This window comes from Agelaius phoeniceus, chromosome Z, assembly GCF_051311805.1.
Source record: "Agelaius phoeniceus isolate bAgePho1 chromosome Z, bAgePho1.hap1, whole genome shotgun sequence".
Classification (NCBI taxonomy): Eukaryota; Metazoa; Chordata; class Aves; order Passeriformes; family Icteridae; genus Agelaius; species Agelaius phoeniceus.
Window position 1 is genome coordinate 71,661,285 of NC_135303.1, and position 25,359 is coordinate 71,686,643.

At 41.6% G+C, this 25,359-nt stretch overlaps 1 protein-coding gene across 1 annotated transcript in view; it reads left to right on the forward strand.

Moving 5' to 3' along the window:
• The first annotated feature begins 448 nt into the window (after window positions 1-448).
• THBS4 (thrombospondin 4) overlaps window positions 449-25,359 on the forward strand; it is a 38,868-nt gene continuing 13,957 nt past the window's right edge. Inside the window, exons 1-10 of the mRNA XM_054651887.2 lie at window positions 449-600; window positions 4,653-4,856; window positions 8,813-9,060; window positions 10,145-10,250; window positions 15,701-15,783; window positions 16,373-16,424; window positions 17,145-17,317; window positions 20,461-20,598; window positions 21,195-21,272; window positions 24,537-24,689. Coding sequence (XP_054507862.1) covers window positions 513-600; window positions 4,653-4,856; window positions 8,813-9,060; window positions 10,145-10,250; window positions 15,701-15,783; window positions 16,373-16,424; window positions 17,145-17,317; window positions 20,461-20,598; window positions 21,195-21,272; window positions 24,537-24,689 — 1,323 coding nt within the window. The 5' untranslated portion in view covers window positions 449-512. The remainder of the gene's footprint in view (window positions 601-4,652; window positions 4,857-8,812; window positions 9,061-10,144; window positions 10,251-15,700; window positions 15,784-16,372; window positions 16,425-17,144; window positions 17,318-20,460; window positions 20,599-21,194; window positions 21,273-24,536; window positions 24,690-25,359) is intronic.

The window sequence follows — 25,359 nt, forward strand, 5'->3', positions numbered from 1 at the left end:
CCTGAACTTAGAGAACTCTTATTCAGCTCTTAAAGCACACCCAATTCACTTTTGGGGCCATCTTCTTATGACTGGTAGTAAGCATGGTCGCTTATTAACCACTGAACTCCATGATCTTAAAGGTCCTTTCCTACCTCGCTAATTCTGTGATACTATGAATTTAAAGCGATTAAATACATTGCAATTTCCAGGGCTCCTCAAAGGGCAGACTCCAGACAGGGTCCTCACAGGTGTTGATTTGGGGGCCATCGCCAGGATCTCCAGTTCTGTCCGAGCCACCTCCATCAGTGCCAGTTCTCGGCTGGGGTTCCGACGGCGCGCTCCCTCCTGGTCCCCCCCAGGGCTCGGCCGTCCCCCTCCGCGCCCCCCGCCCGCCTCCCGTGGGGAGCCCCGGCCAATGGCCCGCCGCCTGCCGCCGGCCGTGCCCGGCCCCGGGGCCGCCCCCGTTAAACAGCGGGGCCCGGTGCGGAGCGGCGGCCGTCCCTCGCCGCCCTGCCCGGCCCGCGGCCGCCATGGGGTGCGAGCGCGGCGCCGCGCTGCTGCTGCTGCCGCTCGCCCTGCAGCTGTGCCCGGGCCGCTCCGCCGCGCCCGCCCCCCGAGGTAAGGGCCCCGCGCCCCCGATGGAGCGCGCTCTCCTTGTCCCTCTTCCGTTGGGAAGGCTCTGGGCTTGCCAGTGTCCCGACCCCTGCCCTCCGCCGGGAGTCCTGCCTGGCAGCGAGAGGCAGCGCCTCTGCAGGTGCTAGGGGAGCCGGAGCCGTGGCGGGCAGCAGGAGCCGCCGCTGCCCGTCGGGGCGCAGAGCGCGCCCGCGGAGCCGCCCGGACTAGCGGTTGGGACCGGAGGAGATGGCGGTGACAGCCCCTCTCATGCAGCCTGCAAAAAGTGTTTCTGTAGGTGTGCTGGTGGGTGCGTAGAGCATCTGAATAGCCTTTTCCAGCTGCAAGTTCTCCTAAATGAGAAGTGAATTTCTAAGCCGGGAAAACTCTACTACATAGTAGAATCCATAGGAAAACTTGTACTTTTAAACCCAGCATTGCCGTGGCAATATTATGCGCGTAGTAAGTCAGGAGCTGCTATATTTTAGAGTTTGAGCGAAGTGGGTGGTATTGCTCTGCGGTAGCAGCTTGTGACTGCAGCCAGCTCGGCTGCCGAGTGCAGCAGTTAGTGCAACTTCGTGCTACTCCAAGAACCTTAAGGCTGCTTGTGGTTTTCACTACATTTTTAACCCCCTCCACTGCCTTACAGAATTATTTTTAACACGTCAATCAGTTATTACTTAAGAAGATCTAAAAGACAGCTGATCACAATATAGCTGCATTTTCAGAAGCCTTTGTTGTAGATCTTTATGATGTGAAGACATTTCAGAGAATTTTTGTAATGACAAGTTGCCTATTACCGGATTAGAAAAAAGCCAGCTTTCTAACTTGTCAGGGGCAGTGGCCAATGAAAAACTTCACTCTCAACAAGGGATGCTTTCAGCTTCTTGTGGTCAGTGGGAAATTGTTGTGGTAGGGGTTAGGATTTCACTCCAAGTGTCTAAGCCATTAATAATTACCTCGAAAAGTGCTGAACAGTAGTGGAGCAGTGTTTACATCTACAGCTATGATTAGGTGTGACCAGAAAACAGCCTTGGAAGGTATCAAAAAGCTGGTGTGATATGGCAACAGAGTTAGAGAAAAGAAGGGGTACTTTAAGTTCCATGCTCTCCTGTGTCACTCATTTCACTCCTCCATGCTTCCTCATCCTAGCACTTTCCATCCGCCTTCTAGCTCTCATCTGAAAAGCTAGCCTTGATGGGTTTGGGCAGATTTCCAAAGTGTGGTTTGCCACTGTCTCACCATGTAGCTCATCCCTTGTTAGCATTTGGCTAGGAGGGTAAGCAGCTCTATTTTAAAAACTACAGAAGGAAGGTGCAGGAGAGAATTCCTGGTCTGTCTCATGAGCAGGCTCAGTTTAGCCCAGTGGGTATGCACACTCGTGCTTGAAGGCATGAAGGCATGTTGGAGTTTTCAATCCATTACATGGATTAGAACCAGCTGCTTGTGCTTTTCAGCTTTGTCAGTCATATTCTATACATTTGCTTTCAAGTCTGCCTTTCCACTGAGAGGAACAAAGAGACAGGGTTCTTCAAAAAATGAGATGTGAAATCTTTGTGATTTTTTTTCCCTGTTTCTCCCAAACAAATAATTGTCTCTATAATGGCCAAGAGCTGTCTGTCTCTGCCAGCTCTACTAAGGATGTAAAATGAATTTTCATAGCCTCCTCATTCTTCTGCTAGCTGCATTTGCTAGCATGTGTGTAGCATTGTGTTTAAGGATGGATCTGATCATGTAATGCATCCACATACTAGTCAGTGAAGATATTCCAGGAAAGAGTTTGATAACATGGTGCTAAAGGATCTGGCTGAGACACTGTGCTTTGTGGAACCCAACTGCCAAACCAATTTGAGTATTAATTTAAAGATGTAAATAACAAAAATTTCAATAAATGTTTTCTGTAACATTAGACAGATGTTTCACAGTGTTTAGTCATTACTTTTGTAATATTTTTAAGTGATTCTAGCATAGGTTAATGAGTATCACAGAAATTGATAGAAATTCAGCCAATAGACCTAGAACTGAACAAAATGTATATATTTTGTACTATATTTCATGCTGTCAAAGTCTTTGGTATTGTATTGCATTGCTCCGGCTGAGGAAACACAGCTGTATTTTATGAATGTCTGTTCCTTGTAAAATGCTGTTGTACACAGTAGTGTGTTGCATTTCAGTCTCTTATGTGGGCAGTTGCTCTACTCTCTCTGCACTAAGTGTGATGAGGCACCCAGCCTTTTGCTTCTGCTTTCCAAGTCCCTGCTCTCAGTGGGAGCAGTGGTTGTCCTGGTATGCTGTAAATCTGAACTTAATGAAGTCTTTTGACCAAGTCCACCTTACATATATATGTCTTAGTTGTTTGACAGCAGTACTACTAGTGCATGCAAGTCAAGGGCCTGATATTTTTTGTAGTGTGTCCTGCAAATTCTCTGTAGAGTCATGAGATCCTTAGACCCAATGTAAGTGTAGACTTCAGAGATTATTTCAATGACTTCATGAAATGAAAGGAAAATGGTCTTCATTTTTTCTCTTTTTTGGAAATAACACTAGCGTCTAAATGAATGGATGCTTCAGAATGAGTAATGGGAGCAGCATTAACCCACACTCTAGTATAAGGGAACAGGGTTTCCCGCATATCTGTGGGAAGGTCTGCGTGCCCATGTGGTTGTTCTTTGAGTGCTCTTCAGTCTTTTCCTGTGCGTAACTTACGGAAACACTGGAATTGTAGGATGAGCTCATCACCTTATAGACAACAACAGCTTCGGGGTTGTGCTGCACAGACAAGGCTCATCTGATAAGGTCCACCAGTGTTTTTTCAGCCTGGGAAACAAAACTTATTAGTACAACCACGGGCTTGAATCAAGCTAAGGCACAATGTGCTGTCATGTGCCTTTGCCATCTGCCCGGTGTTACAACTCTTCTCTAGTGAGAGCTCTACAGTAGTGTTCCAGAGTGCGAGAAAATGATGGTCCAGCTATAGTAGGCCTATGGAGTGTCAGTGGTATACAATGGCTCAGTGTGCTCTTATATTTAAACAGTTGTGCAAAATATTTATCAGACTTTACTGCCAGGGTATAATATATGTACTGCTTTAATTGCAGTGGGTTGGAATAGGAGATAATCAAGAAACCTAACAGAAGCATTTATTGAGTTCGGAGATGTCGTGGATTTAGGAACATTGAGGAAAACCCCAGTTCATTGTTTCAGTGCCATAAAGGACATAGCTGACTTATATATGTGTAAAATCATAGACTCTTTGCTTATGCATTGTGGAAAAACTAAAATAAAAATTTGAAAGAGCTTTCACTATGCCTTCAGGGTTTGTGGGTTTTGTTTTGTTTTTTGTCAGGCCTGTATTTCTTTGTTTTCTTTGCCAGAAAGGAAAGATGAGTCTTATTTGTATAATATATATTCTGAAAACTCAGTGAAGTGAGAAGGTTGTGAACATCATATTGCTTACCTGGCTTTTTGGCATTTTAATTGGTGTTTTGCAAAAGCTATCAAAGGATGAGCACTCTGGAAATCTGTCTGAAAATTTTAATGCTGAATCCTTATCTAATTGAAATGTGAACACAAACATCTGAATTTATGAAAGCAGAAGTAGGTTAAAAAGCTTTCTGTTGAGGTGAATCCTCAGAAGAGAAGCACCTTTGAGATCTACCTAAAAATATTTGTGTACCTCAATTTGAAAACTAGTTATTTCTATGTTAGTAACTTATCAATAATTCCTTTGAAAAATAAAAATAGTTAAAATAGTTGCAACAAATTATAGATATTTTGATAGAATGATAGAATATCATAGCTGTAGCTGGCAGGCGCCATCTAGTCCAAACTGCCTGCATCTATGGGGACATGTTTCACTAGACCAGATTGCTTAAGATATCCCTTCCAGTGCCAGGGATTTGAACTTCATGATATTTACAGACTATCATCATATTGATAACTTTTTTTTTTTTGGTAGGAAGAGTATACAATCTCCAATATGTGGCTTCAAATATCATTCTTCTTTGGTCATTATTATATTTAATTTTCTTTTGAAATATGCTTTTTTTTCCCCTCAGTTTTTGATCTTCTTCCTTATTCAAACAAGCGAGTGGTACTGAACTTCTTGCAACAAGCATTTGGGGATCCTATGCTGAATGAAGTGTACTTGCTCTCAACATTCAAATTACAGCCAAAGAGCACAGCCACTGTTTTTGGCCTATATTCATCAGCTGACAACAGCAAGTATTTTGAATTTACAGTAATGGGACGGATGAGTAAAGGTGAGTTGCTTGGAATGTGTATGGTATAACTGGTGTTGGATCCATAGTCACTGATGTGTAACAGATGAATGTTGACAACTGTGTGATTAACCTTTGTGCTTGAGTCATTCCTGTTGCATACTGTCACTTTTCACATCCCCTCTCACCCCTTCATCTCTTGCCTTCGTCTCCTTGATGCTGCTCTCTCCTGGCCGGGGAAAACCAGCCTGACAATCAGCTGGTATCTTCACTTGGCTGCAGTGCTTACTCTGAGCAATGCTGAGAAAGGAAAGGAGGAAAAAACCATGGAATATGGAGCAAGGAGACAATGTGGTTTGGTCTTTTTTTTTTTTTTTCCTTTTTTCCCTAGGGATAATCACTGGTTCTTATTACTCAGGAATGCGAGGGACACACGCACATGTTGCCTCATGCATATGAAAGGCAGGTTCTTGTTCCAATGACCCTGGAGGTTAGATGTGACTACGCAAGACAAATATTCCCAGCACTTACTAGATCTGTTGGGTGAAATAAAGCGTTAGCCAGGAGTCAAAGTAGGAACTGCCGCACTTTTAGAAATAATAATAATAATAGTTTCATTGATCTGTAAACCAGGTCTGGGATATACTACAGTTTTAAGGTTCAGTGAAAGATCATTGATTTATTGATTTATTGTTGATTGTTGATTTATGTACATTATTGTTGCTGCATTGACTTCACCACTGCTATAGTAATTTGCTACCAAGTAATTAGCTAAATCGAATATACTGTGATATTCTACTGAGGAATTTCAGTTTCTACATAGGGAAATTATTCAATATGTTGCAAAAGAAGAAAAGCATATCTTTTCGTTAAACATGGTTGGGGAATGAGTTCAATAAAACATTGGTAGTTTTATCAGGTCTGCTAAAATCCTTCTGAGGTAAGGGAATAAGAACTGTGTGTGTGTGTAGGGAATGGGTAATACATGGTCACACAGTCTTATCAAAAGTGCCATACAATTCCCAACACTGACTTACTTAATTGCTAAATAAATGATAAATTACACATACTCCCTCTCCCTCTCGCATATGCACATCTATGTGTGCAAATGTTGTACATATATATAGGAACACATGTATATGCACAAATGTGTCGATTTACATACAAGTTTGTGTCTGTTATACATATATATATATAGGAACACATGTATATGCACTCATGTGTTGATTTACATACGAATTTGAACATATCAAACTGATTTTCCAAACTGTCTGTGTGACTGCATGACAGTCCCTTAAGCCTGTTAGAGTGTTTCTGGTGGAAGGTTACATGGTTTCTTTTGGTTTTGTCCTCGGTGGGTTGGTGTTTGAGTTACATCTTTGTGACAGGACAAACACAATAATGGCATATGCATAGGCATCATGGAGCAACTTGTCCTGTCAGTGACCAGTGTTGAGTAGATGGAGGACATCTGTAACCTATTTGATTTAAAGGATTGACCATCAGGTTGATGTAAAAGATTGGCTTAAGAGAGGGAGGCTTTTTGCAGCAAGACAGTTCATTGGATTTCTTTGCCTCCTTACTACTTTAGAGCACCTTAGTTAAGGCATATGTCAGTGAGCAAGTGGTAGGCAGTGTTTTCACACGTGATTTCTCTGAAGTGTTAGGGATCCCATATGGCTACTTCATACAGTAAGTTAAATTGCATCCACGAGATTGTCATGTCAGCTGCAAGTATGGAGTGTGTGAGTTGTGTATGATCCTCTCAAGATGGAACAGCATTGCTTAAGCGATGAACCAATGCTGGCATCTCAGCAAAATGCAGGGTCTTCATATCTGTGGTATTTCTCTGCATGTTCCTTCTAGTTAGCACCCAAATCTGATTTAGGGAGTTAACAGCTAAACTTACTGTAGACAATTATGTCTTTCAGAGATAGATAGCGTCCATGGATTTCTTATCCTTTTTTAATTATTCTTTTATGGAGCAAACAGCAGTTAGTGCATACAAGTGTTGCAGTTAAACAATTCTGTGAAGCAGCTCCTATTTTAATTGAAAATTTGTCTCTTAAGCAGTTTACGTGACACTCTTATGAATTTCTGTAAAATATTCAATCAGCAAACATACTGCAGGGGCTTGTATGAGTTAAATCTTGGAGGTGGAGGCTGTGATCCAAGAAAATCTCTATTCAAAAGCCTACTCTAGTTTACCAGATGAATATTTGGCTTTGGCTGAGGAAAGAATACTTGATCTTCTTTCCAAGTCTGATTGCTCCTTGTCCTGAAACTATTCTGGCAGGGTCTGTTCTGGGCCCTGCCTCCATCTCCTCTTTCTTTCTCTAGGCTACTGTTGTGTTTGGTCACTCTGAGTGCAGGGCCCAGATCCAATTTTATATGGCCAGGCGTGCATAATATTCACATAAATAAAATGCCTGCAATGTACTCTCTCTTGCCGTATCTTTGAGTTTGCCAAGAAATGCTACCTTTTAGCGAGTTACTGGTGACCTCATGCACCTTTGCAGAAATATCAGCTCTGGCAGTGTTTTAACATAGACGGTAGTGAAAACATTCCTGATATTGATCACAGCTGCTGAGGCTCTAGCACTGGTGTAGACTTCAAAGATGGAGACAATACCCTGCCCCATTCATGCTGGTATAAATCTGGGGGTTTTTTATCATTAGACTGAGGAATTAAAAAAATTTTGGGGAGCATGTGCACAGTAAGTTGGGAGGTCAGCAACAAACAGGTATCATAGCAATTTTATTAGTAGTGGAAAGATGGCAAGGTAGTTTGTTAAATGAATAGAAATTGGATGGTTTCAGTAAGTAGCTGTTATTAGGTCCAAAGCTAGTATGAGCTTTTACCTCCACTATATCCACAATTTTTGGTTGACTTAGTGTCAGATCATTTGTGAGGTCTCACTTGACACAACTGTACCAGCCATCTGTGAATTTCAGACTTTAGCAAGAGCCAGCACGTAAATATTTAGATGCCTGATGTCTCTGCAGCTTGGTTCCTCATGCACATAACTATTATGATCAGGAAATAAGAGGCTGTCAGCTGGTGATCAGTGGGATCTTTGAAGGTCTGTCTGATATTGCAGGGTAGTTATGCACTGTCCAGATGCATTCAGCTCGTTGCTTCTGCAGATAATGCAGTTGGAGAGCCAGGGAGAGACTTTGTGGAGAGAACTAGCTAGCTGATCCTAGAGATCTGGCTCACAGATTCTAGCTTACTGATCCAATTTCCTTAGGAAAGAGACTTTCTTTTCAATATTACTCAGCAGGCATTTATTGTAAGAGTATTTGTCTGCTGTGGGCTTTTTTTGATGGTGCATTTTACTTAATGAAATGAGAATTTTTGTCAGGTAAGTCAGTCACTAAGGCTTTTAAAAAGAGCTGAGAAAAGGTTTAGTCATCCCTAGGAGTGGACTATGTCTTTTCTGCATTATACTTTGGTTTTACTGAGTGTTTGTTACAGAGAAGTGCAGGTTATTGGTTTGGAAACATGCTTCCTTTGGTTTTTAATTATGCATTTGGATGCACTCTTAGACAGCTCCACTGTATGCAGTACGCATCACTAAAATTGATTTTCTAGTTGTACACTTCTGCAGAGTATTTCTGGGTCTGTCAGATATGTACATACCAAAGTGCTGACTGGAGGCTGCCTGCTACGCCCTGTAACTTTACCACTTGCGTTTTAGCACATTATGGCCTGTAAAGTGACTTTGGTTAAGACATTTAGGGAGGCCTGGACAAAGCAGAGGAAAACTCAGCACAGGCAACAGAGCTTCACAAATGTCATGCAAGCATCCTGCTAGTGCTGCTTCAAGAGTCAATGTCCCGTTTATTATTACCATTGTGTCTGCATATGGGATGCATTTACAGAGGCAGACATGTGGAAAAATACCAGAGCAATTGCAGATTTCCACAGGATGTTCCTTGATCAGCCGTGGGCTGTCTGCTACCCTCTGATAGTCCTTCTGTGTGTTTTGTCCTAGCGGTTCTGCGCTATCTGAAGAGTGATGGAAGGCTGAATTCCGTGATCTTTAGCAACATCCAGCTGGCTGATGGGAAACCCCATGCTGTCATCTTGTGGCTGAGTGGTCTGCAGCAGGGAGTGAGCACTATAGAGTTGTATCTGGACTGCCTGCAAGTAGGTGCAATTGAGGACTTGCCAAAACCATTTTCAGCACTGTCTCAGAAGGTGGTGGCAGCTGAGTTGCGCACTCTCCAAGAGAAGCCACAGGTGAGCATGGAAACTGGGAACAGGCTGAGGACTTAGAGGGATCACCACTGAACCTCTGGATCACTGAATTCAAACCTCAGTCCTCACAGCAGCCAAGCTCTCTACAGTAATACTTTAATATTAAGTTGTGAAATAAATGTAAATAGAAGCTCCTATGGAGCAGGTGAAATCTTAGCTCACATGAACCCTATAATATTTATGCTATTTGTTTTAGACATAATTTTTAGCTTTTTAAATAAAATTTTAAAAACCTACTGCCTCCTTCACTTCAATCTAGTTGTTTTTTGGGGAGTGGACTTTTTGTAAGGACTCAGCTAGTGCAGTAAGAGCAGCTTTTCACTGGCTTCTTCCAGCTATCCTGTATGAGCAATGCTTGTCTGTGTATGTGGCTTTCCTCTTCATGATATGCCAAAAGCCTAAAAAAGACAAAAGAAAGGAGGACTCTTTTGGTGCCAGAGTGAAACCCTCATCTGTTTGATTGCAATAGCTTTTCTTCCTCTGTCTGCCAAGCAGGAGTTGATAAAGCTTCCTGTCATGTCCCTATCAGCAGTCTGAGATAAACAGTGTCTTCCACAGCATCTTCCATCATCATTAATCAAAAATACTTATTAGAAGGTACAAAGGCATTCTGCCCCCCAAGGTTTCCCACTTACTTTGTTTCATTACAGGCTTGAAAGTGAGCCTATTTTTATAGAGAATGACTGATGTGTCCATATTCCTGACATGAATATATGTACCTGTTTGAGAGGAGAGGAAAAAACCACAGCTTTGGATGCACTTAAAACAAAATCATATGCCACAGAAATATGGGAACTTCTAGTATGTGTGATTTTATTAATTAGAACAGTAAAAAAAAAAGAGTTTGAAATAAAACCACACCTATATCAAAATCTGCAAGGCAAAGACTAGAGATTTTATACAGTTCAAATGGTAATGGGTGGTCCTGAAGGGAATGGTGTAGGACCCCTGCATGCATATGAAATGGACTCCCTCTCTTTAAAAAATTAATTTACTTTGTCTGATATTTCATATTCTTCCCATTGTTGTACCAGAATTGTGAGCTCTGTTTTTCTTGTGAGCCCAGGATACACTAGATGAACTAAAGCTGGTAACTGGAGGAACCCTTGCTGAAGTGGGAAACCTGCAGGATTGTTTTCTTCAACAAATTGAGCCTGTACCTCAGTACACTGGTAAGGCCTGCAACTGGGAGTTAAAATTATTCTTAATGATACCAGTGCAAGGAAATTAATGTGATGAATACTGAAAATGTGAAAAAGCCTATAGTCAAGTAATAATAATTATTTGATTATATTATAGCTATGAAAATTTCCTGTAAATGTTTTAGAAATAGCTCTCTTTGGAGATAAAACAGTTGCTGGTGGTAAAACAATGATCTGTTGTTTTAGTGAAAGACAAGTCTGTAATAATTAAAAGAGGTTTTTTAGCCTAATTTGGAAGACAGGTTTTTGCGATGATGATCTACTTGTGTCAGCTTAATAATATTTTAAGTACTCAAATTGCAAACAGTTGCAGATGGAAAGTAGCGCTAAATGGGGTACGTTGCTACAGGTTGTGTGAAAGGAAGATCAGTGGAGTAGCAAGACCTACCCACGTGTTTACCCACACTCACAGTGTCAGTCCAGTGAGCACTGGACTGTCATCCAGAGGGGAGGAGCAATGTGTGAAGAAGCTTGCAGGAGACTAAAGAAAACGTTTGTGCCATGGCTAGAGAGCCTGTATGTCTATGTGGGAAAAACCATTGCACAGTAGCCACTAGTCCTGCCACAGTTTAGCCAAGGCTTTTGTCACCTGCTGAAGGGCCTCAGAGGCTTCATGCAATCCCCTGTGTTAGGTGAGGGTGCTTCCTGACCTCTGGACACAGAAAACCTGTGCTAGACTATCCCATCTGTAGTCGTTCTAGTTCATTCATCTGCCTTTCTGCTGTGAGGGAGAAGAAGGGGTTCACACTGTGCATGGAATATGTTAATATATGACAACCATAGGAAGGAAATTCAGTTCAAGGTTTGAAACAGGATTAATGATATGTTTTCTCTTGTAACCTTTCCTGTCCCCCTGCCAAGCCCAACCCTGCAGCATTGATAATTTTGATAAGAACAGAGGCAAGATGCAGAAATTTTATGAGGGCATCTTGGGTATGCCACATGAATGTAGGCACCATTGCAGTGCTAACAAAATCTGGTCTGCCTTTTATCTATGTAAATCCTTAGTTCCAGATACTTCTATTTCCTTGCTTCTTAACTTATATACACTTAGATAAAAAATTAATTTTATTCTCCACGCTCTCTCTTTTTCACTAAAACAACAGGCATTCAAACTTGAAACAGAAGGGTAATTCAGTGTTTTCTTCTGCAAAAACTGTCAGCTCTCTCACGGCGAGTTTCCAAATGACAAACTTGCAGCTTTTGCAGCTTTTTCATTTTTATCTTTTTCTCATTAATCAATAATGCAAATGGTAATATACAGGCAGACTATCTTTCTGTGGCTGCCTCCACTTGGCTTAGACTCTCAAATTCAGTTGCTTTTAACTTTCAAGTGGAATTAGTGTCAATAATAATAATAATAATAATAATAATAATAATAATAATAATAACCCAACTACTCACATAAATACATCCAAAGTCTACATAGTCTAATCCACCAAAAGAAAAGGTGGGTGTTCCAACGGCAATTTTAACTTTTCTGCCTTGAACTTTGTGTATGCATCATGATGCCCTTCTATGGCAGTGGTATATCAGATAATGTCAATTGTGCCTACTTCCATGAAAAGCTGGAATGCAACTGTTCAGCTGTATAGGGGGGTAAGCCCTAATGTCTTGGTAAAAATCTGTGCTTTCATATTAATTGGAAAATCCTCGGGAGCGCTTTGGACCTGAATAACTGTACATGGCTTTGACTGTGTGCCTGGTTTTTGCTCATTGCTTTCACAGAAGCATTACCTCCGTGTTCAGTCTGTGAGGCTGAGACACCTAAGCAGTGGGATGAGATTATGATGATCAGACACAGGCTGAAGATGTATATTTGGGTTTTTGTGTTTGGGTAGGAAATTAGAATGCAAGGTGCACTGGGTTTGGTAGATGCGATTAGTACGCTGCATGTGATCATCATCACAAGATCATTCCAGTCCCAAGGGATCTTAGGAGGTTGTATAGTTCATGTAGGGTACCTGAACCTGACAAAGTATTAAAAATAAAAAAGCTATATTGCACTGGACCAAAGGTTATTTAAACAAGTTGCTGTTAGAGACAGTATGTCAATATAGACCCACAGGCAAGAGACTAATGGTAGGGAGAGTGTGGCTTTCTCTGAATGCTTCACTGTTCTCCAGTTCATGGTATTCAGAGCTCTTGACTCAGTGATGATGTCTTTGTGCTTTGTATTCAATATATGTTTTTGCACATGAATCTGTCCAGTCAGTTTTAAATGCATGGTCAAGAAATATCACGTATCTGAGGAATATTTCCTTCTGTATACTTGGAACCTGCCTCTTCTTAATTCCACATAAAACTTGTACGTACAGCTTCTTTAGTGAAAGATTATAGGCTGTTCAGAAACGTTTCTTATTGTTAGTCATCATCTATACTATAGTCCTGGTTCACTCTCTGGTCAAGGAACCACAATCTTCCAGAGTTCAAGAAGTTGGACAATGTTCTCACACACACGGTGTGATTCTTGGCATTGTCCCATGCAGGGCCAGGATTTGACCTGATAATCCTGATAAGTCCCTCCCAACTCAGGCTGTTCCATGATTCCATGGGTGTCATTCTCTTAGAATGACAATTCAGGATTTGAATGACACAGACAGGAGCAAATGTGTTGCTTGAGCCAGAGAGCTGTTGTTCCTAAGAGAGGTAGAAGCAATAGCTATGAGGTGTTTTACGGTGGCTATTGTTTGTGCACATCTGGGCCAGTTGGCTGTGGAACGAAGCTGGATCTGTACTGCAACATCCTGGCAAGAGAAAGATGGGGACTTCAGTTCCCAGTTGGTCAGTAATACTTCAGAGCAGTCTCTGAACTTAGTTATTACTGTGAAAGCTACTCTGTTAATCATACTGTTGATGATTCACGAATATAGAACTATGGAGTAGCTGAACTGGGGAGCTGCCTTATAAGATATTAGGGGTATGGATGAAAGAGGCTACGTGGAAGGGCTAGATAACTGTATAGCTTCATGCTGGTACCTTTTGCTTACCTGCTTTCTCCTGGATCCACTATATTGTGGACTGACAGTTTCCTTAAAAGCCTCTCTGAGTACTTATCCCTAAACATTGGTTATTCTGCTGCAAGTGGGGCCTGCTGTTGGAATTACTTTTAATGGAAGAAAAAAACCAAAACCAGGCATATTCAGCTGTTTCTGCTCTGTCTAAATTTGCACACAGGGCATGTAGCTCATGGCAGTTTAACCCATTTAGTCCACCTTAATGTTCAGCAGTCTGCAAAACTTAACTACGGAATAGGTCTGGTTTTGATTTAGATGCTAGCCAAAAGACACCATCTGAAGTCTTGAGAATTTTTTGCAGGTTTCAACCAATAATGCCTGAATTAGCCTTTGTTTTAAAAATAAAATAAAAACAGACCCCAGCATCTGGCCTGACAGCCTGTGCCAGGTTCCACTATGGGATTCTGAAATACCCATGATATTATGTCCTGCTGTTGTCACCCAAATAAAAATATGGCAAGGTTAGGACTAGAACAGAAGCAGGCTCTGGAACAGGTGATTCCTGACTTCAAACTTGTTCAGTGTTTGAATGAGAAAATACAAAGTGAAGAAAACCCAGTATGTGAGGATTTGGATGGTTCCCATTAGAATGTTTGGAAACAGTTAGACATGCTTTGAAGTACAAAACAATGAGGTAAACATTAAGAGATGCATTTTTCATATAAGCTTTCAGTACTCACAAAAATAACATATGAATAAACCTCCCTGAAGCTATCAGGCATAATATCAAAATATCCTGCCTGCCTAGACTGTGGAAGAGCATATATTTGTGAAGTTTGTTTTTAGATACAGACTTAGAGAAGTAAACAAATATCTTCTTCTTGAGAGGTACAAATTCATAAGTAAGCTGCAAAGAGAAGCAACTACAAGCTACTGTGCTAAACACGCTTTCTGCTTCTTCTCTGTCACTGTCTCGAAGCCAGTGTTTCATTTAAGATATTAAAACCTCCTGTGAAGATCTTGGGTTTGATCTGGTCCTTCCCTATAGCTCATTACAGATGTAACTTTTGATCTTGTTTTAGAGGTCTTTAATTGGTTACTTGGTGTTGAAGACTGACTTCTGGTGTGAGTTCACACTGTGTTGAGTAGATGTTTTGTGAGTCCATACAAATTCTGCACCTGTCTGAAGCAAATGAAACTTGTGCAGTGTGATGAGCTGCCTTTGAGAAGAAAAGCCAAGTGACTGTTGCAGTTACTAAAAACACTGTTTTGTCAGAGCAGGCACTGTTGATGTGTTCTCAGAGCTTCACAGTGAGCTTGCTCAGAAAGCTGGGTAACTTCACTTTGAAAAATATGTATGAATCAGTAGTGGTTACAACTGTGCTATGCCATCAGGACTAGGGAAGTTATCAACCCCCTGTACTCAGAATTGGTGAGGCTGTGCCTCAAATCCTGTGTTCACTTTTGGGCTCCTCACTTTAAATATGAGATTGAGGTGCTGGAGTGTGTCCAGTGAAGGGCAACAGGACTGGTGAAAGGACCAGAAAATGTGTCATATGAGGAACAGCTGAGGCAGCTGGGTTTGTTCAGTCTCAATAAGAGGAGGCTCAGGGGGACTTCATTGCTTTCTACAACCACCTGAGAGGAGGGTATAGCCAGGTGGGTGCTGGTCTCTTCTGCCATGCCTGTAGTAGGAGGACATCAGGAAATGGCCTTAAACTGAGGCAGGGGAGATTCAGCTTAGATATTAGAAATATTTTTTCATTATTAGGGTGGTCAGGCAGTGGAATAAGTTGCCCGGGGAGGTGGTGGAATTACCTGGAGGTGTTCAGATGCTGGCTGTATCTGGTGCTAAGCTGATGGTTTAGTGGTTTAGGGGTCACAGCGGTAGTGTTGGGTGGATGGTTAGACTGCGTGATCTTAAAGGTCTCTTCCAACACTGATGATTCTATGACTCTGATTCTATGACAGGGAATACATTTATGCAGGGTGTCTTCCCATTGCATGCACACATGCTTCATGGCCTCACCTTGCCCTCCTGCCCCAAATAGGTTATCACAAATATCCAGTTCTGAAATCCTGAGGTTTTTACTCAGGGCTGCTGGTCTCAGGCCTTGGGAGGAACCACTAGCACTGGTGGCCTTAGTTGCCCAGGAGAGCCTTAACACTGAAGTAATGGTAGAAGAATTGTAATCTTATTTTTCTCTCTGTGGAGAGCTTTCTGCTTTGCCCATTTCTGTGGTATATGAGGAGTTCCAGAAAAGCCTTGAGTTAATGAAAATCAGACAATAAAATTTGAGGTAAATACTGTGTTTGCCGTGATGATTTCTATAGGGTTTGCATAACAGTAGTGTCTGCCCTCTATGGCTCTTCATGGCATTTTTATCTTATATCTCAGAAATTACCATGACAAATGAAGAAAAGTTATGCTGTGCGATCTTTTTCATTGCTGTTTCCCTGCAGGTGATTTTAATAGGCAGCTGATGGGTCAAATGATGCAGATGAACCAACTACTGGGAGATGTGAAAGACCTTCTTAGACAACAGGTAATGTTTAGAGGCTTTGGTGTGAAATATCCCAGTTTTGCTCCTTTGTTAGAATCAGCACAGACTTCAGCGCAGGGTAAGCAGTAAACTCCTGTGTAGAGTTATTGCCCTGAAGGGATGACACAATCAAGAAGAAATAACCATATAGGTCCTGGTACCCTCTGCTTGCAAGGGAGAATCATTGAATGTGGGAGTGTATGGGGCTTGCTTATTCGGATCCAGAAAATTTAGTGTCTGGTGAGGGAGTAGAGTAGACATCCTAGCCCACTATTAGATATTGTGAGTCTGTTGCATGGAGTGAAATTGCATTTGTTTCACTTGCTGGTGGGTGACAGAACTGAAATTGCTGGTGGCACATTCCTTTGGTAAAATAAGGCCCTTTGGACCTTGAAGGCTGAACCTAAGTACATCCATTATCCATATCCTTAATTTTATGGAGTACAAAGAGCATCTCATTTAAGACCAATTACCTGTGTTGCATGGTTTGAGTGGCATGTTGCATGGTTTGGGGACTAATAGCTCCTCTCTCAGCCAGGTGCAAACTGGAACTATCTGTACCTAAATAACATTGATTTTCTAAATTCTCAAGGTCAAAGAAACAACTTTTCTGAGAAATACCATAGCTGAGTGCCAAGCATGTGGTGAGTATTCCTGTTATTGCTGATAATCTAGAAGATATTAGAGTTGTTTTAAAACTAGTATTGATCACATTAGCTTTATGTGGTTTCTAAAAAGTACTTTTTAAAAAATACTGTGTCCAAAATTGTGGGTGTATTTGTATTTGGACACAAATTTAAAATATATTTTCATTAGAGGAAAAGCTTCCACAGACCCAACAATCACCTATTGGGCGATAAAATGCCACTAAACCAAGCAGTGCCACTCAGGCTGTACTGTCAGTTCTCACTCTGACACAATGCTGTGCCACATGTTCCAGTGGAGGGAGACACTGTCTCCCAGCTATCTCATGCACAATCTTAGTAGAAGGACAAGGGAGAAGTCATATTCTGCTCTGGCTGGCATTATGAGTCTGAGGAAGATCCTTTGCTTTCTGAGTTTCCTGCCTTGGCCAGCAGCAGGTCTGTTTTAGGACAGACCTAGAAGGAAGACTCCCATATGTAGCCAGGAGAAGCACGTGAACCTAGAAGAATAGCCTCAATTTCCCTTTGCTGGGGACACAGTAAGTTCCTGAGCTATTCTTAGGATGGAGCCTTTCAGCCACAGCACAGCTGGTGGCAGCAGCAGCAGCACAGTGCAGGGACATGAATTGTCTTGGGAATTTCTTCAGAATGCTTGCCAGCTGAGAGCCATGATGAGCATTTCTTTCAACCACTGAAACTGTTGTTCTCTCTGCATTAAAGGTTTAGGCACTGTGAGTTTTCCAACTCAGCTTCCTAGGCGCACTAAACCGAAATGTGAAGTTAATTCCTGCTTCAGGGGAGTGAGGTGCATGGAGACAGCAGAGGGATTTCAGTGTGGGCCCTGCCCTGAAGGACTCACAGGAAATGGAGTTACATGCTCAGATATTGATGAGGTAAAATAGCTACTTTCACTGAATGTTGCAAAAAAAAAGCTAAAAAGCAACTGTTTCATACATATCAATGGGTTGCTAATACTTTCTGTCTTCAGCATTTACTGACTGCTTGTACAGTGAATATTAATTCATTCTGATTTGATTTTATATCCCTGTTTTGCTGTTTCTTCAACTTTATGGAGGTTATGTGTGTGAAAACTTGAACCACTCTGGTGAGTTGAGAAGTCACTTAAAGAAGCGTAATGTTTGGAAAAAAACCCAGAATCTAAACCCAGCCAAAACACACTTTTGACATTGTCAGGTGTGTTTCACAAGAAGATGCTATAGCTTCTGTTATAGGCTGCGGAAGCACTTTTTTTTTAATATGGGCTTTGTTTCTTTAAATTTTTGTGCTCCTGAAGCAGCCTTGGAGACCAAATTCTTCTCTTCAACCCAGACTGGAGTCATGTTTGCATCCTTACTTTAGAAGTCTGTGAAAGAAGATAAACAATCATTGTCATTGTTCCTTTTGCTTCTTTGTAGTTGTTGAAATCTGATCATGTTGATTCAAATCTACTTTTTTCTTGTGCTATATGTTAGAAATTCAGAACTTGTTTGTATTGAGGACTGAATTAATAAATCTACATTATCTTAAACAATTAAAGAAAACCTGTGTTAATTGGAATGTGACACTTACTTAGAACAGAAGCAACAAAACCACTTACAGGTTCACTGCATTTTTTCTGTGGGATGATTTTCACCATTGCTCTTTAGTCTTTTCTGTGAAAAAGTACCTGGATGTAGTAGACCAAGGAACCAGCAGAATTAGGTCATAACTGTGGATAACACGGTTCTACCAGTGTACCTGTTTAATAATGTAAAACAGCAAAAGCAATTCCCTGTTTCTCCTTCCTAGCCAACAGGAAATGTGCTTTGACTGCTCTTTTGATTTACTTCCTCCTGTAGACCACCAGGAGAGGATTTGATGTACCTTACACCTGTCTGCAAAAAGTGCTGGGGAGAGAAAGTGAGTTAAGGGTGGCAGTTTCCTGAGGCATTGGCAATGTCTCTTGTTTTGCCTTACATGGCATGAACTGTGTCTGCTGCAACAGAAGGCACAGAAAATGGAGGTGAAGCTCTGAAATGTGAATGCAAGTGATGGATCCAAGACAGCTGTGGTACATATTTCATGCTACAGACAGCCATGGTGTGAGGCTCAAGCCAGCCTAGGTGGAGCCTGCCAGTATGGATGGGTTTTGCCTCCTGAGCTATTTTCAGACTAAGGCAAAGCATGGCAATAATCTCCTCCCTGCCATTTTCAGGAGCAGCTCTACCCATTACAGCAGTGGTGGAAAAAGAAAAAGAGACTGGTTTATGATGGCTTGATATTATAGTGGTTGTCTGTTAGTAGTCAGGCTCTAATCACTGGAGATTCATGTAGCTTCATCTTCCTGCCACCATTCCACATGACAGATGACCTGCTTTCACATTAGAAACAGCAAGGAATTTTTGTCAAAATTGTATCATAAAGTCTTGCTTGTTATGAGATCTTTATTTGGACAATGCCATTAAAATGCCACCTTGTCAAGAGCAGTTTTGTTCACCAGGAAATATCTACTTAATCAGCTGGATTTTTACTGAGTTGCACAGGGAGAAATAAAGAAGCAATAAATAGCAATCATTTTGAATTGTCTAATGAGAGGGATGTGTCATGGTACTGTTTTCCTGAGTTAGCTGATATGCAGGAAAATTTCCCTGATATGCAGGAAAGTTTTCCTGATACACAGGAAAGTTTTTTTGTTTGGTTGGTTGGTTTTGTTTTGTTTTTATAAATTTGTTTAAAGCCTTTTATGAACGAGCTATTTCCGTACTTCCTGATAATAGGCATTTAAAAAGAAAGTGTACAAATTCTGGCAAAGACAAATATGGAAGATCCCTTCGAGCTGCCATCATCTTCCCTGTCGGTGTCAATTTCTGTGTAGTACCCTCCCTAATTCATTACCATTTTGAAGACATTACTTTGGTATTCTGGTGCCCATTATCTTGGGAGCTGCAGTTCTGCTCTCTGTGCTGTGTAATTTGGGTGCCCTCTGCTGCCTACAACAAAGAATCCACAACAGAATAAGGAGGCACAAAATGTCTGTCCTCGGTTTGCCGTTTTCCTCATATTACTGACTGATGTACTATTAACAAATCTGTCTGTCAAACACACTTTGATATTAAACATGTCTTTTCTTGCTTCTGTGTGTGTGTGTGTTTGGTTACAAGTTGCAGGTCTCTTGTAGGTGTGTATTGTCTGGTTTGCTCGCCCTCCATTTTGCATAAGTTTTTCTGTTAGTGATGGAAGGAGTAAAAAAAGGCATTTTTTAAAACTTTTTAGTATTCCTTTGTCATGTTGCTTATTCATTGTTGTCTTTGAGCCCTGTGCAGCAGGATGGCATGTTGATGGTTTTGGTACTTTCATAAACATTACCTAGCAGCTAGTTGTTGATGTTGGAAAGGCAGCAGTGTGGGATCTGTTTCCCACATTGGCACCCACAAGACCAGCGAAATCGGTCACAGCTGTTTTGAAAAACTGCATAAAGCAATGAAGTGAATGGTGCTTTCAGGCCAAGGGTGATTTTGTGAACATGTGATATTTTGGGATAAGTTCCAAGGATTGTCTGTGGGCCTCCAGTCTAGAAATGTGTGGATGCCACTGACACATTCCTGCTTATCTGGCTTATGTTTGGATTCCTTCCTTGGCTATGAGATTTGTCCAAATATAAATGAAGGAAAATGCTGCTGCCACTTCTGTGTGTACAAAACACATTAGAAGGGGTGTTTGGAGGCTTGGAGTTATGTGGCTTTCCTAATATTGTGGTCTTCAGCCTCCAAGGGATCTGAATCTTCCCAGTTAAAGGAAAGATTCAGGGTGAGAGTTTAGAACATCAACTATAGGCTGTAATGGAAGGTTGCAAATGATATTTAAATTACAGAGATAGCTGAAGACTTACTGAGATCAGAGATGCCTGCAGAGACGGTTTCCTCTCTAAGCCCTCTCTGAACAGAGGACATACAGGTGTTGAATGTAGCATTGCCTTTGGTGAGAGGTCTGTACTCGCAGTCAGAGTTTGGATGTTACTGAAGCACGAATATGTGCTTGGTTCATTTTTTCTTTGCAGTGTCGTTACAACCCTTGCTTCCCTGGTGTGCGATGTGTGAACACTGCTCCAGGTTTCCGGTGTGAGACCTGTCCTCCAGGATACACAGGACAAACTGTGCAAGGGATAGGACTCAGCTATGCCAAGAGCAATAAGCAGGTGAGTGTTAGCACCTCCATGACAACCTCCATTGCAAGGTGCTGGTTTTATATTAGAAGTGCATCTATATTGAATAGTATTTATTTTTCAGTTGTTCCACAATTGCCTTATGCTGTTAGGCAGAGCTCAGAGTGTTTCAGTTAGAGATCTGAATTGTGTTTGCATAGCTGTAATGGGAGTATTAACAATCTAATACTCTTGACTGGCATAGAGACAAGAAAAAATGTCGTAATCTTTGTAAGTATCTCTGATCAGCTTCAGGGGGTTCTGTAAACTGGCTTTGAACTAGAAAGAAAATTATTAAAAAGGCCTATTTTACTGTAATATTTTTTTGTATTTCTGTAAGCACCCTAGAATGGGAACACAGTTTTTTTGTCAACTCTTCTGCATGAACCAGAGTACATTCTAAAGTTGAAATTTTCTACTTCTTTAGGGTTTAGAAAGTTAGCTTATGGATAATGTCTGTGACATTCAGAGAGCAGTTTCAGCAGAGGCTACATCTCTTTTTTAGTCTTAAACTTTGGTGTTGTTTCTTCAGTCTTTGATGTCAATAAATTTACTTAATTTTATTATTTCTGGATTTGGCTTATTGCTAGGTCTGCTTAGATATTGATGAATGTCAGAATGGAGGACATGGACTCTGTGTTCCGAATTCCCATTGCATAAACACTTTGGTAAGTGTCTTTTCATTTTTGCCTTTAAAAAAATCAATTGCCTTAAAAAACCATGAGGCTAGGATTGGATTTATGGGTCTGATGAAAGATGAATTAATAATGCATTCTTTTTTCTTATAAATCAAAGAAGCCTTTTCTCTTTTCCAAGCTAATAATAAAAAAATCAATATTTGATTTGTCATGAACACATTCATCTAAATTGTATCCTTATCACTTTCCCTGAAGAGCAGGAGCTCTTCCCTCCATACCATCCAGTGATGTGTGTTGTGGGTATGTTGTTGCAAAAACCTCCTCTGAAAGATTAAACCTTTGCTTCCCTTATCTCCTGCCTCCTGAGAACTGTGGCAACAAGCTGTTCCCCTGGGTGCTCTCTTTATAGGAGTTATGTGTAGAATAACAGCTATCCCTCTAAATAAATGGAAACAAAGAGAGCTGCAATTGGTACAAGGTTAATGCCCATATATATTCAACCCAGGAGAGCAAGTATAGAAGAAGTAAAAATGGTTTGAAAGATGTTAGGATCCAATAAGAAGGGCATACGACCTCTTTAATGATATGAAGCAAGCTGGACATATAATTACATGATCATATAATTATTTATGATAGAAAAGACCCTTAAGGCCAAGTCCAATTCGTAACACAGCACTGATAATCCCGCCACTACAAGGGTTACATCCGCACCTATGTTGAACACTTTCAAGAATAGTGAGTCCACCACTTTGCTGGGCAACCTGTTTCAATGCTTGATAATTCTTTGTGCAAACAAATTCTTGCTTCTATTCAATCTTAATCTCCGCTGACCTGAGAGGGCCTGAAGATCTGAGGCCATTATTCTTCTAGTCCTATCACTTCTTACCTGGGAGAAAAAACCTGAACACTACTCACCCATTTCTAGAGTCCTTTCTGGTACTTGTAGAGTGGTAAGGTCCCCCCGAGGCTCCTTTTCTCAGGCTAAATACCTGCAGCTCCCTCAGCCTCTCCTCAGAGGACTTGTCCTCCAGACCCTTCACCAGCTCCATTGCCCTTCTCTGGACTCATTCCAGCACCTCAGTGTCTTTCTTGTAGTGAAGAGCCCAAAACTAAACACAGCCCTCTAGGTGTGGCCTCACCATTGCCCAGTACAGGGGCCAATCCCTGCCCTGGCCCTGCTGGCCACACCATTGCTGATCCAGGCCAGGATGCCATTGGCCTTCTCGGCCACCTGGGCACAGCCTGGCTCATGTTCAGCTGCTGTCACCAGCACTCCCAGGTCCTTTTCCTGTGGGCAGCTTTCCAGCCACTCTGCCCCAGCCTGCGGAGCTGCCTTGTGGAACAGCAGTGGTGACTGAACACCTGGATGAGCACTGAACTGGACTGAAAACTGGACTGAACAGCTGGATGTAACTCTGCTCACCACCACTCTCTGGGCCTGGCCATCCAGACATTTTTCACCTCATGAATAGTACACCTGCCCAAACCATCAGCTGCTGCCCTGGGGGATTGCTGTGGGAAATGGTGTCAGAGGCTCATCCACTGAGCAGGTCTCCCTGTTACAGAACAAGCAGGACCCAACTTTCATAAATCTCTGCTGGCTTGGCCTGATTCCCTGGTTGTCCTGGATATGCCACAGGGTTTCTTCATAGCAGGAGAAAGGTTAAAAGTATCCTTCAGGTGTAGGGGTGGTCCTTTCTGCAGCAAGGCATTGTTGAGGCTGCCATTTGTGTTCAGTGTTATTTTTCCTTGAGAATAAGCTTGTTTTCTTAGGGCTGCTTCCACTGTTCAGTGTGTTTGTATCTTTTTTTTAATATCTAGAACATTTACTGTCACATTTTGTATCTTGCTGCATGACTAGACATGGAGCTTCTTGGGGAAGCCATGGGGCCCTGTCTGCAGAGGGCAGGCACCAAGTGTCCTGCCATCTGTCCGAACAGAGCAGTCAGGGGTTCCTAATCCTGTATCCCTTCAGAAACAGTCTGGTCTGGAAATGCCACCTAAGAGGCTATTTTAATGCATACCAGAGCTTGATATAGGACAGAATATACAAAGCAAATTCAGCAGACTCCAGAATATACTACCCTGGCGTCCATTAGGATAAAGTGCACAGGCTGGTGTGTTTTAAATAAGCCATACCATTTGCATCACCCAAGGATTGTTTTACTCTTCAGTCATCTGTTTATTTTCATCTTCATCCTGAAAGTATGCAGACAGAACAGAGTTAAATTTGTAACAAAATTAGGAATGGGGATAAAAAATAATGCCCATCTGAGCAGTAAGTAGATTCTCTGTAATGGTGGACTACGACAGTCCTGACAGTTCTTCCAACAGATTTGTACACGAAGAGTGAAGTTGTATGAAGCAGCTCAGTTTCACCAATGGTTGGACGCACATGTTTGTCTGAGATCCACCCATTTCTGTCCCTTGACATGTCAAAAAATAATAATTCTCCACAAGATAAAAAGATTGTGCTCAATTAACTTTTATGTCTTAAGTTACAGGTCTATAGGAATGTGAGACAGGAATGGTTTGGATACCTAAAGAAGATCTCACCTTATCTGCATTTATCTGCTTATATCTTATATGGGGATTAAGTCAGCACATAGTGAGATTCCTTGGCTTAGCTCCTTTGTGTCTGTTAACACAAGAGAGTAATACATATGAAATACATATACATGTGTCATGGTAAACCATAGCAAAAACTTACATGGATGTTCTTATTGCAGTGTAAATGAGGATGGCTACGTCTTCAGATACAGAATTATTTTCTGAAGAAGAAGATTTGGATCAAATTGGCTTAAAAACATTTTAGCTTAAAAATAAACAGGACAAAGACATGATGAACTTTCTTATCACTCTTTGATTAAAATTTGGGCCCAGTTGATAGACTGATAGGTGTGCTTTACAGTGAAATAAGATCATCCAGCCCTGATGATTAATCAGCTGACGCTTCAAGTTTTGCACAAATTTTCAGCCACTTGGAAGCAGCGCAGGGTGATGCTGGCAAGGACAAGGCATCATGAAGAAGCTTTTGATGCTACATGACTCCTCTCTGGCTTAACAAAGCACTGATCTAAACAGGCAAGAGTTGAGAATGTTTTCCAACTTGCACTCTGGGAGCGAAATATCATTTTCCTGTAGAAAATTAAGTTTGTTCACAAGAGGCCTCAATGGATGAAAAACTACACTTGCACAGCATAAACAGTATGACTTGAATCTTGCTCTTGTGCTTGCTTTAAAAAGGAAAAAAGTGCAATTAAAAGGCTGGCTAATGACTTCTTGTTCTTACAGGGGTCTTACCACTGTGGCCAGTGCAAACCAGGATATACAGGGGACCAAACCAGGGGATGCCAGGCTGAACGGAGCTGTAGGAATCGAGCCCTCAATCCATGCAGCATCCATGCCCGTTGTATTGAGGAGAGGAGAGGAGAGGTGACATGTATTGTGAGTTCATTAATTCATGCATTTTTACCGTGAAATCCAACCATTTTTAGGCTGGAAATGAGAACGGCTTTGTGGTCATTTTATACAGTTGGATGTTTTACTAATTATGGCACACTGGCCAAGACCAGCTGTGAAAACTGGCTTGCAATTGTTTTGTTCTTGCCACATGTCTGTAAAGCAGCCATATTAATGTATCATATTCACTGTGCCTGTGTAATTAGATCTTTAGGAATCACTTTTGTAGACTTTCTGTAGTCCCCTCAGAAATGACTGTCAAGTGTCATCTAGAGAAGACATCACAAGGGCAAATTCCTCTCCCGGTGCTCAGCTACATAGCTGCGAGTAAGGATTGTCTCTGCATAGCCAACGTGTCTGTATTTGCTGGCTGGTAGAGATGATGTTTTTTAAAGTGAGATGACAGATTCCAGGCACAGGGAGGCTGTACGAGGCTGACCAGCTAAGGGGGCAGAGGAGCACAAGTAGCTTATGAACTTCCACTGTAAGAGTATACTCAAGTATATTACTTAGTTTTTCCATCTTGCAGCGTAAAGCAAGAGACTAATCCTGTGTCCTAAATTTGGGTACAGAGCATGCTTTTGCTGGCACTTGCTTTGGTCTCATTTTTAAGTACATCTGTTTCAAAGATAAATAATAGGATATTTTAAGTCCA